This window comes from Perognathus longimembris, chromosome 3 (assembly GCF_023159225.1).
Source record: "Perognathus longimembris pacificus isolate PPM17 chromosome 3, ASM2315922v1, whole genome shotgun sequence".
NCBI classification, from domain to species: domain Eukaryota; kingdom Metazoa; phylum Chordata; class Mammalia; order Rodentia; family Heteromyidae; genus Perognathus; species Perognathus longimembris.
Window position 1 is genome coordinate 87,935,171 of NC_063163.1, and position 12,170 is coordinate 87,947,340.

Below are 12,170 nucleotides of genomic sequence, written 5' to 3' on the forward strand. Positions count from 1 at the left end.
CCACATCCTGGGGGTACGGCCAGTGTGCCCTCATGTCCAAGTCTCCAGTGCCAGCTCACAGGGCAGCCCATGACAGCACACTACCTCCCCTCCTTCCCCTTCCTTCCCTCCTTCTCCTCTCCCTCCTCTCCTCTGCCAGCCTTGGCTCTCCTAGGCATCAGAGCAGTGTGAACCTGACACACACACACACACACACACACACACACACACACCATGGAGCGTCTGAGGGAGAAGATCATGTTTCCTCCATTTTCCTTCTGGGCAGGGAGGGAGGACAGGAGCAGCAGCTTCATGGGGATGGAATTCACTCGCCATCTGGTTCCCCTTCTAGAGCATATATATAAGCCAGTTTTAAGCAAGTCACTCAATTGTATTGCAGTCATAGGAATCAATTTTAAACTGTTTTTTACCACCCCATAAAGAAATTCTGTAGCAGTGCTGTTCACTCGCCAGTTCTGCCTGTTCCTTATCGATGGAGTTCTGGGGGCCTCTTGTGTCTGGATGCTGTGCTTTGGCATCAAGTGTTCAAGTTGACCCACACTATAGCACACATTGGCTCCACTCCTTTTTACAGCTGAATAATATTCCCCTGTGGGCTGTGTCACATCTCTCTTTGCTTTTCCACTGATGAGCTTCAGCTATGGACTTTTGTGCTCTCTGGACACACTGAGGCTTGGGGGGCTCACACTTAGGAGAGGGCCTCTGGGGCCTGACCATGCTGTCTTCTGAAGTCATTCACAAACAAATGGTAGGTTCCTAGCCAGCCCCTCATCACTTTTCTGGCCCTTGCTCCTGTCCTGGCGCTCCTCGCACGCTCCCTGGTGCCTGGTGGCTCCAGCGTCTGTCCCTGTCTTTCAGGTGGCTTCCTTTAATGACCCCGACTTCCTCAAGCAGCTGGAGATGTCCATCAAGTACGGCAGCCCATTCCTGTTCCACGACGTGGATGAATACATTGACCCGGTGATCGACAACGTCCTGGAGAAGAACATCAAGGTGTCACAGGGGCGGCAGTTCATCATCCTTGGGGACAAGGAGGTGGACTACGACTCCAACTTCCGCCTCTACCTCAACACCAAGCTGGCCAATCCCCGCTACTCCCCCTCCGTGTTCGGCAAGGCGATGGTGATCAATTACACGGGTGAGAAGGGATGGGGCCTGGGTGTGGATTCCGCTGGTGTTCCTACCTGGACAGAATGTCCCCCCTGCATGTGAGGCCTGCCTCCAAGGCTGGGGTCTTCGTGTTCTGTTCCCACCCTGCTGCGTGGCTGTTTTGTTCTGAGGTCTCTGCGTGAGGTCTGGTGGGATGGGGCCTGCCGCCGCCCTGCGGGGATGGGCAGGCGTGCGGGCAGCCGGCCAGGCCCTGGCGGTGAGGCCGCGCCTGGTGCCCGCAGTCACGCTGAAGGGCCTGGAGGACCAGCTGCTCAGTGTGCTGGTGGCCTTTGAGAGGCGGGAGCTGGAGGAGCAGAGGGAGCACCTCATCCAGGAGACGAGCGAGAACAAGAACCTGCTGAAGGACCTGGAGGACTCGCTGCTCCGCGAGCTGGCCACGTCCACGGGAAACATGCTGGACAATGTGGAGCTGGTGCAGACGCTGGAGGAGACCAAGTCCAAGGCCATGGAGGTACCCTGGTAGCCGGCGCCTCGGGGCTCCGTCATGGTTGGGGATAGCACATGGTCGCAGCCCACAGCGGCTGAGGAACGGGCTCCACCGGGGCTTTCATGAGATTCTTGAGACCGGGATGGACAGAAAAACACAACCCCAGCTGGTATAAGTCAAAAGGGAAGTCGTTAGGTCCTGAAAAGCCCAAGGATGGTTTCAGGTGGGGCTAGATCCAGAGCTCTAGAAATACCACATCTGGACTTAGTTCCCCTCCATTTCTGGGCTGGACCTTCATCCCCTGCCAGTTTTGGCCTCAGAGATCTAGCCCTGTGTCTCCCCAAGTTCAAGGCGATCCGTGAGAATTTGTGGAGCCATATAAGTCAGAGGCCCACCCCAAAGTAGTCCCCAAGGCCTGGGGTGTGTGGCTTGGACTCGCTGGGCCTCCCACACGTGCCTGCCCTGCAGTTGAGGTGGAGCCCACGTGGAGGCTGGGGAACAGGGATTCAAAACTTCACAAATGCCTATCCCATCTCGCGAGAAGGTGGGCGCTGCCAGCCCCCGCAGCCCCGGAGGCTGTTCTCTGGGGGAGCACTGCCTTGTCTTTGCTGCTCGTTGTCTGCCCAACCCAGCCTTCCTGTTTCTGGGGTCACTGGCCCCTTTTCTCAGGTGACAGAGAAGCTGAAGCTGGCGGAGAAGACGGCCATGGACATTGACAGGCTGCGGGATGGCTACCGGCCGGCTGCCCGGAGGGGCGCCATCCTGTTCTTCGTGCTGTCCGAGATGGCCCTGGTCAACTCCATGTACCAGTACTCGCTGACCGCCTTCCTGGACGTGTTTGCGCTGTCGCTGAAGAAGTCGCTGCCTGACTCCATCCTTGCGAAGCGCCTGCGCAACATCATGGACACGCTGACCTTCAATATCTACAACTACGGGTGCACAGGTGCGCACTGCGCAGGCGCCATGGTGCCTTCCCTTCCGGGCCCCTTCGCCTGCTTGCGCTGCTGCCTGGGGTGTCTCTCCAGTGAGAGTCACTTGTGGTCCAGAAACTTGCCGGGCTTCACTCTACCCCCCCCCTCCACGTGGGTGGGGGGAGTCCTGGGCTTGTCTGCCTCTTCCATGTGGTCCTCTCTCACTCTCTCACGTCCCCTGGCCAGTAGGGATTTAATCGTGGGGGCGGAGACCACAGGTAGCCTTAGTTAGCCTGTGGTCACAGGACCCCTGCCCTCTTCCCATCCCAAGGAAGACACGGGCGTGTGGGTGTCCCAGAGAAAGCCTCTGGGGCATTCTGGTTTATTCAAAGGAGGAGCCAACAGTTTATACCCCCAGAAGACAGGGGCTACTGGATCTTAACGATTGGCTTGATGGACTATCCATCAGGTGATGTCACGGAACTTCCTCTATGGGTGGAGACCACAGCCCCCCAAGGACTGGGTTTCTGGGGTCCCCGCCATTACACACGTGGCGGAGCCGAGAGTCAGGGGCTGCTTTGCTTCTCTTCTGGTTGAAGCCGGAAGGTGGGGGGACGGGCTAAATGGGCCGTCCCCTCTTAAAGGCACAGCTGTCCCCAACAGAAACTCACCTGAGCATACACACGTGCACACGCGGGAGGGGGGTGGTAAAATACCAGGTTACACTCAGAATCCAGTTTATGTCAGCAAAGTGGATTTTTGCTGGTAAATACAAAATATCTTAATGCATGAATTGTAGAACCTTAAGACTGAAAACAGGCTGGGCCCTGTGGCTCACGCCTGTAGCCTGAGCTACTCAAGAGACTGAGATCTAAGGATCATGATTTTGGTTAACCACCAAAAGGTCAGAAGTGGAACTGTGGTTCAAGTAGTACAAGTGCCAGCCTTGAGCAAAAAAGCTAAGGGACAGCACCCTGAGTTAAAGCTCCAGTACAGGCACCAAGGCAACAAGAACCAAACAAATAAACCAAAACAAATAAACAAAAAAACACTTCAGTAGAAGTGAAAAAAATAATTTATATTAAAAAACTCTACTTTATTGGAGCAGAAGTGTAAGGCCCCACACCTACCACCCAGCCAGGCACAGCCCTGGTGGTTCCTCCCCCCACCCCACCCCCAGGTTGTGAGGGGCCCATTGTACACACAGGCAGGGGCCTTGTACACACAGGCGCCTTTAGCTGCCATAGTACTCACTGGGGTGCGCCTTTAGCTGCCTGGGCAAGGCCTGTGGCCCGCCACCACCGTGTCCCCCTGTGGCCTAGCCGTGGTTCCTGCCACCCACCTGTGCCGCTGCCCTGCTGCCGGCCACCAGGGGCGCAGCACCCTGCTGCAGATGGCTTCTGTGCATTGGGCGATACAGAGGGGTGAATGGAGCACATCATCAGGGTTCTCATCCCTCCACCCCAAAGCTAAGCTCCCTGTGGTTTCCAGATGAGTTCCATGTCCCCACAGGGCTGTTCGAGAGGCACAAGCTGCTCTTTTCCTTCAACATGACCATCAAGATCGAGCAGGCCGAGGGCCGGGTCCCACAGGACCAGCTAGATTTCTTCTTGAAAGGTACCAGCCCTGCCACATGCACCCCCTCTCCACCCACGGGGGAGCATGTGCCTCCTAACCACCACACTGCCTGCAATGTCCTCCTTCCAGCCTGGCTTCTAACCCCAGAGCGGCCCAGCTTCACTGCACAGAGGCCGAAGCAGAGCCCAGCAGGCTGGCGGGTCGGGGGGACAGGGCTGGCTGCCACCCCCTCCTCCCAGTCCCCCCTTTCCTCTAGTGCATGAGATGTCCAAGTGCCCAGCTGCTTGCTTGGCATGGGCAGTACCCAGGTGACGTAGGCACTACTAGGATGGTGCAGGCAGTACTGGGCAGTGTGGGCAGTATTGTGTGGTGTGAACAGTACCAGGTGGTATGGGCAGTACTGGGCAGCATGGACAATACTACGAGGCATGGGTGGCACATGGCATATTCCCTCTGTGGTTAGGAAACATCTCCCTGGAGAAAAGCAAGAGGAAGAAGCCGTGCTCTTGGCTGTCTGACCAGGGATGGGAAGACATTATTCTTTTGTCAGAAATGTTTTCAGAGGAGTTTGGGCAGCTTCCTGATGACGTGGAGGACCAGCTGACTGTCTGGCAGGAGGTGAGCTCTCCTTTCACCTCTCCCTTCCTGATGGCTGGAGAGCTCTGGGTGGACACTGAAGCCTGGCCCTGACACAAGAGCATTACAGAAACTCCACTCTGTATCTTCAGAGCCCTCCAGGCCTCCCTGGCCAATCCAGCTGGCCGTGTGAGAGAAACCATCAGTCTCTATGTCCATCCACCATCAATTTGTCATTCATTTGTCTATCATCCATCCAACATCTACCCATCTCTCCATCTCTCAATCCCTCCAACATCCATGCATCCATCCAACATCTACCCATCTCTCCATCTCTCCATCCAATATCCATGCATCCATCCAACATCTATACATCTCTCCATCTCTCCAGCCCTCCAACATCTATGCATCCATCCAACATCTACACATCTCTCTATCCCTCCAACATCCATGCATCCATCCAACATCTACCCATCTATCCATCCATCCAACATCCATGCATCCATCCAAAATCTACACATCTATCCATTTTCCATCCATCCATCCTTCTGTCCAAGTAATAATTTCTTGAGTATCAAGTACCATGCCCTAAATGGGCACTGGAGAGTCCACAGCAAGTGGGATTCAGTTTCTCCCATTCTGAAGTTCATGGTTCTCCACATCATCAGGAAGCTACCCAAACTCTGAGGTGGTCGTAGCCAGTGTTCTTTCTTTTGTGCAGTGGTATGACCTGGACTCGCTAGAGCAGTTTCCCTTTCCCCTGGGCTATGATAAAAACATCACACCTTTCCAGAAGTTGCTCATTTTGCGCTGTTTCCGTGTGGACCGCGTATATCGGGCAGTGACGGACTATGTGACCATAGTCATGGGCGAGAAGTAAGTGCGTGCTACATCTTGGTCAGCACCTAGCTTAGGGTACCTAGGAGCAGTGCTTGGCACAAAACAATGGGGCCACACAGGACGGAGATGGGTGAAATATTGAAATTACCTTCATCTGACTAGCATGTTTATTTAACTGGACATGTGATAAATATTTCATATGTAAACAAACAAATGATGATACATGTCATCATTTGATGTAGCCAGTATAAATAGCATTGCCACACTTTATGGCACTTGTGAATTTGCACTCACCACAGGCCCTAGGTAGCCACAGGCTCCAGCCTGGAGCACCAAGCCAGCCAGAGAGTGGGTATGGGGTTGTGACACTGGGAGACAAGAGAATTGGGTCCTGGTCCAAGAAGCCACTGCCCTAAGCTGACAGTGGTGACAGCAAGCCCGGGGGTGCCTGATCCTCTCTTCCAAAGACTGGATGTGGAGCTGTCCATGTCTGTGTGGATGTGGAGCCGTCCGTGGCTGTGTGTGGATGTGGAGCTGTCCATGGCTGTGTGTGGAGGTGGATGTGGAGCTGTCCGTGGCTGTGTGTGGATGTGGATGTGGATGTGGAGCCGTCCGTGGCTGTGTGTGGATGTGGATGTGGAGCTGTCCGTGGCTGTGTGTGGATGTGGAGCCCTCCGTGGCTGTGTGTGTATGTGGATGTGGATATGGAGCCGTCCGTGGCTGTGTGGATGTGGATGTGGATGTGGAGCCGTCCGTGGCTGTGTGTGGAGGTGGATGTGGAGCCGTCCGTGGCTGTGTGTGGATGTGGATGTGGATGTGGAGCCGTCCGTGGCTGTGTGTGGATGTGGATGTGGAGCCGCCCGTGGCTGTGTGTGGATGTGGATGTGGAGCTGTCCATGGCTGTGTGTGGATGTGGATGTGGATGTGGAGCTGTCCATGGCTGTGTGTGGATGTGGATGTGGAGCCGTCCGTGGCTGTGTGTGGATGTGGATGTGGATGTGGAGCTGTCCATGGCTGTGTGTGGATGTGGATGTGGAGCCGTCCGTGGCTGTGTGTGGATGTGGATGTGGAGCCGTCCGTGGCTGTGTGTGGAGGTGGATGTGGATGTGGAGCTGTCCGTGGCTGTGTGTGGATGTGGATGTGGAGCTGTCCGTGGCTGTGTGTGGATGTGGAGCTGTCTGTGGCTGTGTGTGGATGTGGATGTGGATGTGGAGCCGTCCGTGGCTGTGTGTGAATGTGGATGTGGATGTGGAGCCGTCCGTGGCTGTGTGTGGATGTGGATGTGGATGTGGAGCCGTCCGTGGCTGTGTGTGGAGGTGGATGTGGATGTGGAGCTGTCCGTGGCTGTGTGTGGATGTGGATGTGGAGCTGTCCGTGGCTGTGTGTGGATGTGGAGCTGTCTGTGGCTGTGTGTGGATGTGGATGTGGATGTGGAGCCGTCCGTGGCTGTGTGTGAATGTGGATGTGGATGTGGAGCCGTCCGTGGCTGTGTGTGGATGTGGATGTGGAGCCGCCCGTGGCTGTGTGTGGATGTGGATGTGGATGTGGAGCTGTCCATGGCTGTGTGTGGATGTGGATGTGGAGCCATCCGTGGCTGTGTGTGGATGTGGATGTGGATGTGGAGCTGTCCGTGGCTGTGTGTGGATGTGGATGTGGAGCCATCCGTGGCTGTGTGTGGATGTGGATGTGGATGTGGAGCTGTCCGTGGCTGTGTGTGGATGTGGATGTGGAGCCGTCCGTGGCTGTGTGTGGATGTGGAGCTGTCTGTGGCTGTGTGTGGATGTGGATGTGGATGTGGAGCCGTCCGTGGCTGTGTGTGGAGGTGGATGTGGAGCTGTCCGTGGCTGTGTGTGGATGTGGATGTGGATGTGGATGTGGAGCTGTCCGTGGCTGTGTGTGGATGTGGATGTGGATGTGGATGTGGAGCTGTCCGTGGCTGTGTGTGGATGTGGATGTGGATGTGGATGTGGAGCTGTCCGTGGCTGTGTGTGGATGTGGATGTGGATGTGGAGCTGTCCATGGCTGTGTGTGGATGTGGATGTGGAGCTGTCCGTGGCTGTGTGTGGATGTGGAGCTGTCTGTGGCTGTGTGTGGATGTGGATGTGGATGTGGAGCCGTCCGTGGCTGTGTGGGGATGTGGATGTGGATGTGGAGCTGTCCGTGGCTGTGTGTGGAGGTGGATGTGGAGCTGTCCGTGGCTGTGTGTGGATGTGGATGTGGATGTGGAGCTGTCCGTGGCTGTGTGTGGATGTGGAGCCGTCTGTGGCTGTGTGTGGAGGTGGATGTGGAGCTGTCCGTGGCTGTGTGTGGATGTGGAGCTGTCCGTGGCTGTGTGTGGAGGTGGATGTGGAGCTGTCTGTGGCTGTGTGTGGATGTGGAGCTGTCCGTGGCTGTGTGTGGATGTGGATGTGGAGCTGTCCGTGGCTGTGTGTGGAGGTGGATGTGGAGCTGTCCGTGGCTGTGTGTGGATGTGGATGTGGATGTGGAGCTGTCCGTGGCTGTGTGTGGATGTGGATGTGGAGGTGGATGTGGAGCTGTCCGTGGCTGTGTGTGGATGTGGATGTGGAGCTGTCCGTGGCTGTGTGTGGAGGTGGATGTGGAGCTGTCCGTGGCTGTGTGTGGATGTGGATGTGGATGTGGAGCTGTCCGTGGCTGTGTGTGGATGTGGATGTGGAGCTGTCCGTGGCTGTGTGTGGATGTGGATGTGGAGCCATCCATGGCTGTCTATGGACGGCTATCTTGGCTCAGGGCTCTAGTGAAGCGCCAGAGGCAGGTAGCAATGGGCCTTAGGGAACAAAGCTGCTGCCCACAGCACAGAGGCCCCTCTGGAGCTGGGACACAGGGAGGGGTCTGAGTTCACCCACCTGGAAGGCAGTTGGCCCCCAGTGCAGGTCAAGTCACTGCAGCTAGGCAGGGCCTTGGGGTCTCAAACCAGGAGGACAGTGCTGTGGGAGAGAGGCAGGCGGAAGGTTCTGGATGCCATGGGGGAGAGGGCACTGACCAGATGGTGACTCCTGGTCTGTGGGGCCCTTCAGGGAAAGCTTTCGAAACTTCTTTCCTCCGCCAGGTACGTGCAGCCCCCAATGATCAGCTTTGAAGCCATCTTTGAGCAGAGCACCCCCAACTCACCCATCGTGTTCATCCTGAGCCCTGGCTCCGACCCCGCCAGCGATCTGATGAAATTGGCCGAGCGAACGGGTTTTGGGGGTAACCACCTCAAGTTCCTCGCCATGGGCCAAGGGCAGGAGAAGGTAGCCTTGGTGCCACAGACATGGCGCCCTTTAGTCCTGGGGTGGAGGCTGCACGTGCCCTTCCCGCAAGTGCCTGGGAACCTGCAGACTGCAGAGCGGTGGTCGGGTGTCAGGAAGGTGATGGTGATGGCTGACTACTGTGCTTTCAGCCCCACGGCCTCCTCCCCAGCCACGGCCCCGCGTGGCTCAGTGTCCTCACACCCCCATGCGTGGGCCAGGAAGGGGGTGGAGAGGCCAGGCCATGGTCCCCCAGGCAGGGGAGACATGCAAGTCCTGTGGCAGCCTGCTCATCCCGTGTCCTGACATTCATGTCCCACGGCGGGCTGACCCCCAAGTCCTGGCTTTGCTCTGTGACGTCTGTGTGGCTCTGGGTAAATGCCACTGCTGGTGCCCACACAGCAAGACCAGGATGGGAATGGTGGTACCGGAAGTGCAAGTCCTCTCCTACCACAGAGGCAAAGGATGCGCATGCGCACCGAGGCTCCTCAAAGCCCAGGTCTTGCAGGCGGGTGGAGCTTGCTTCCCCCCTGCATTCTTCTCTGGATTGCCCAGGCCAGTGCTGCTGCCCCTCGGCCCTGCCACGAGGTGGCCAAGGAAGGATAGGGTGTGGGGTCGGTCAGGCAAGGTGGGCTGCTGGCTTCTGGCATAGCTGTGCCCAGCCAGCACCATGCTCCCCCCTGCCCGGCAGGTGGCGCTGCAGCTGCTGGAGACAGCGGTGGCCCGCGGGCAGTGGCTCATGCTGCAGAACTGCCACCTCCTGGTCAAGTGGCTGAAGGACCTGGAGAAGTCGCTGGAGAAGATCACCAAGCCGCACCCCAGCTTCCGCCTGTGGCTCACCACGGACCCCACCAAGGGCTTCCCCATTGGGATCCTGCAGAAGTCTCTCAAGGTCAGGACAGGGCCACTCACCCTGCAAGGCCCAGCTCTCACTTCTTTGCCTGGGCTCTTGACAAGAACTTAGCAATCAAGCCAGAAAGTCTTTTCTTTTGTTTTGTTTTGGTCTGTTGTGGGGCTTGAGCTCAGGGCCTGGGTACTGTCCCTGAGTGCTTTAGCTCAAGGCTAGTATACTTCCATGTTGAGCCACAGCACCTCCTATTTTTCTGGTGGTTAATTGGAGATAAGAGTCTCATGGACTTTCTTGCCCAAGCTGGCTTTGAACCATGATCCTCAGATCTCAGCTTCTGGAATAGCTAGGACTATGGGTGTGAGTCCCCAGCTCCCAGCTGTACCCAGCTTTACTTTCTTTTTTCTCTTTCTTTCTTTCTCTCTCTCTCTCTTTCTTTCTCTCTTTCTTTCTCTTTCTCTTTCTTTCTTTCTTTCTTTTTTGCAGTTAAACTCAGAATTGAACTCTGGGTCTAATGCTTGCTAGGCAGGTGCTCTACTACTTAAACCATGCCTCCAGCCCCATTTTGCTTATTTTATTTTCAGATAGGTAGGGTCTTGTGCTTCTGCCTGGGTCAGTCTTAGGCTGCCATCCTCCTGCCCCTGCCTCCTGTGTGGCCGGAATCTCAGGCATGTGCCACCTCACTGGGCAAGAAGTGAGCTTCTGGCGCCCCCTCACTGTGCTCCTGGCCGGCGGCTCTGGCTGGGGCTGCCTCCTGTCTTGTACAGGTGGTCACAGAACCGCCCAATGGACTCAAGCTGAACATGCGGGCCACGTACTTCAAGATCTCCCACGAGATGCTGGAGCAGTGCCCGCACGTCGCCTTCAAGCCCCTGGTCTATGTGCTGGCCTTCTTCCACGCTGTGGTGCAGGAGAGGAGGAAGTTTGGAAAGATAGGCTGGAATGTTAACTACGACTTCAATGAGTCCGACTTCCAGGTGGGGACCTGGCTGCTTCCCCCCCCCCCGCCCGCCCCCCCCCCCCAGCTCCCAGGAACTGGCCCAGCAGCCCCACACTCCCGCCCATGTTCTAGAAAAGCCTGGCTGTGCTGGCCAATCAGTTTGGTCTGACCACACCTGCCCTCCCCCTAAGGTGTGCATGGAGATTCTGAACACATACCTGACGAAGGCCTACGAGCAGCATGACCCCCGCATTCCCTGGGGCAGCCTCAAGTACCTCATTGGAGAGGTAGCCCCCGGGGAACCCCTTCTTGCCTGGGCTCCCCTCGGGCTTAGCACCAGCTTTTCTTGGTCACCAGTGAGCTCCTTCACAGGGGCGCCCCACCTTGCCGGGCATCCCTAGCTGTGTCCTGGGCCTTATCCTGTCACTGACACCCTGGTCCTGGGGCAGTGAGTTCTAGGAGAGTGGCCATGGAATGCTGGGTGTTTTGTCTGGCATGTCCTCCCAGCTCCTGCACTTTCCCGGGGCTACCTCTGTCTTTGGGCCGTGCCCTGGGCAGGATCTGGTGGACCAGGCCTGGGGTACACAGAGACCCCGGAGGCCATGCCAGTGGCATGTGATGGTGGGCCGCCCCCACCGCAGGTCATGTATGGGGGCCGCGCCATCGACAGCTTCGACCGCCGCATCCTGACCACCTACATGGACGAGTACCTGGGGGACTTCATCTTCGATACTTTCCAACCATTCCACTTCTTCCGGAACAAGGAAGTCGACTACAGAATCCCTGTGGGGGACGTGAAGGACAAGTTTGTTGGTGAGAAGTCTCTGTGTTTCACGTGGTCCCAGCAGCTGTCTTGGGAGGTACTCACCGCTCCTGTGGGGGTGGCCGGCACCGGGCTGGCCAGGTGAGCCGCACTGTTCTATGAGGGTCCCAGTGGGCTCTGATCAGCCTCAACCACTCAGGTTTCCTGTCCTTGCTGGTTGTCAGAGTCCACTGTGGGGGCAGAATGGTCCCTAGAAACTCACTAAGCCATTTTCATAAAACATCAATATGGTTGCATTTGGGCATGGTGGTATAGGACTTTTGTGTAAAAATACATCAGACCGGGAACTGGAGGCTCAGCTTGTGATCCTAGCTACTCAGGAGATAGACCTGAGGATTACAGTTCAAAGCCAGCCTGGACAGAAAAGTCCCTGAGACTCATTCCCAACTAACCAGCGATAAACTGGAAGTAGAGCTGTGACTCAAGTGGTAGAGCATCAGCCTTGATCGAAAAGCTCAGGGTCAGCACACACATACATGCACACACATAGGTGTGCATGCCCCCACAGTGTCAGCCACATGTCCAGGGCCTTAGTGATTCCGTAGCAGTGAGTGTGAGCAATCAAGGGTGGCTTGAGCAAGCCTGTTTGTTCTCTGTGATTCTAGAAGCGATTGAGGCCCTCCCACTTGCCAACACACCTGAGGTGTTTGGCCTGCATCCCAACGCGGAAATTGGCTACTACACGCAGGCTGCGCGAGACATGTGGTCTCATCTGCTGGAGCTGCAGCCGCAGACAGGTGGCATGGTGTCCTGGGGAGGGTGCAGGCGCTGCTGTTTGGTGCTGAGAGCTTGCCCGCCTTGTCGTTGCTG

At 56.6% G+C, this 12,170-nt stretch overlaps 1 protein-coding gene across 1 annotated transcript in view; it reads left to right on the plus strand.

The window, feature by feature from the left end:
- The window catches only part of Dnah10 (dynein axonemal heavy chain 10), an 84,537-nt gene that overhangs the window by 68,747 nt on the left and 3,620 nt on the right, over positions 1-12,170 (plus strand). The window contains exons 62-73 of the mRNA XM_048340715.1: positions 859-1,138; positions 1,392-1,621; positions 2,267-2,540; positions 4,021-4,125; positions 4,550-4,704; positions 5,384-5,538; positions 8,570-8,753; positions 9,442-9,642; positions 10,365-10,574; positions 10,729-10,824; positions 11,179-11,350; positions 11,966-12,097. Of these exons, the coding sequence (XP_048196672.1) occupies positions 859-1,138; positions 1,392-1,621; positions 2,267-2,540; positions 4,021-4,125; positions 4,550-4,704; positions 5,384-5,538; positions 8,570-8,753; positions 9,442-9,642; positions 10,365-10,574; positions 10,729-10,824; positions 11,179-11,350; positions 11,966-12,097 (2,194 nt within the window). The remainder of the gene's footprint in view (positions 1-858; positions 1,139-1,391; positions 1,622-2,266; positions 2,541-4,020; positions 4,126-4,549; positions 4,705-5,383; positions 5,539-8,569; positions 8,754-9,441; positions 9,643-10,364; positions 10,575-10,728; positions 10,825-11,178; positions 11,351-11,965; positions 12,098-12,170) is intronic.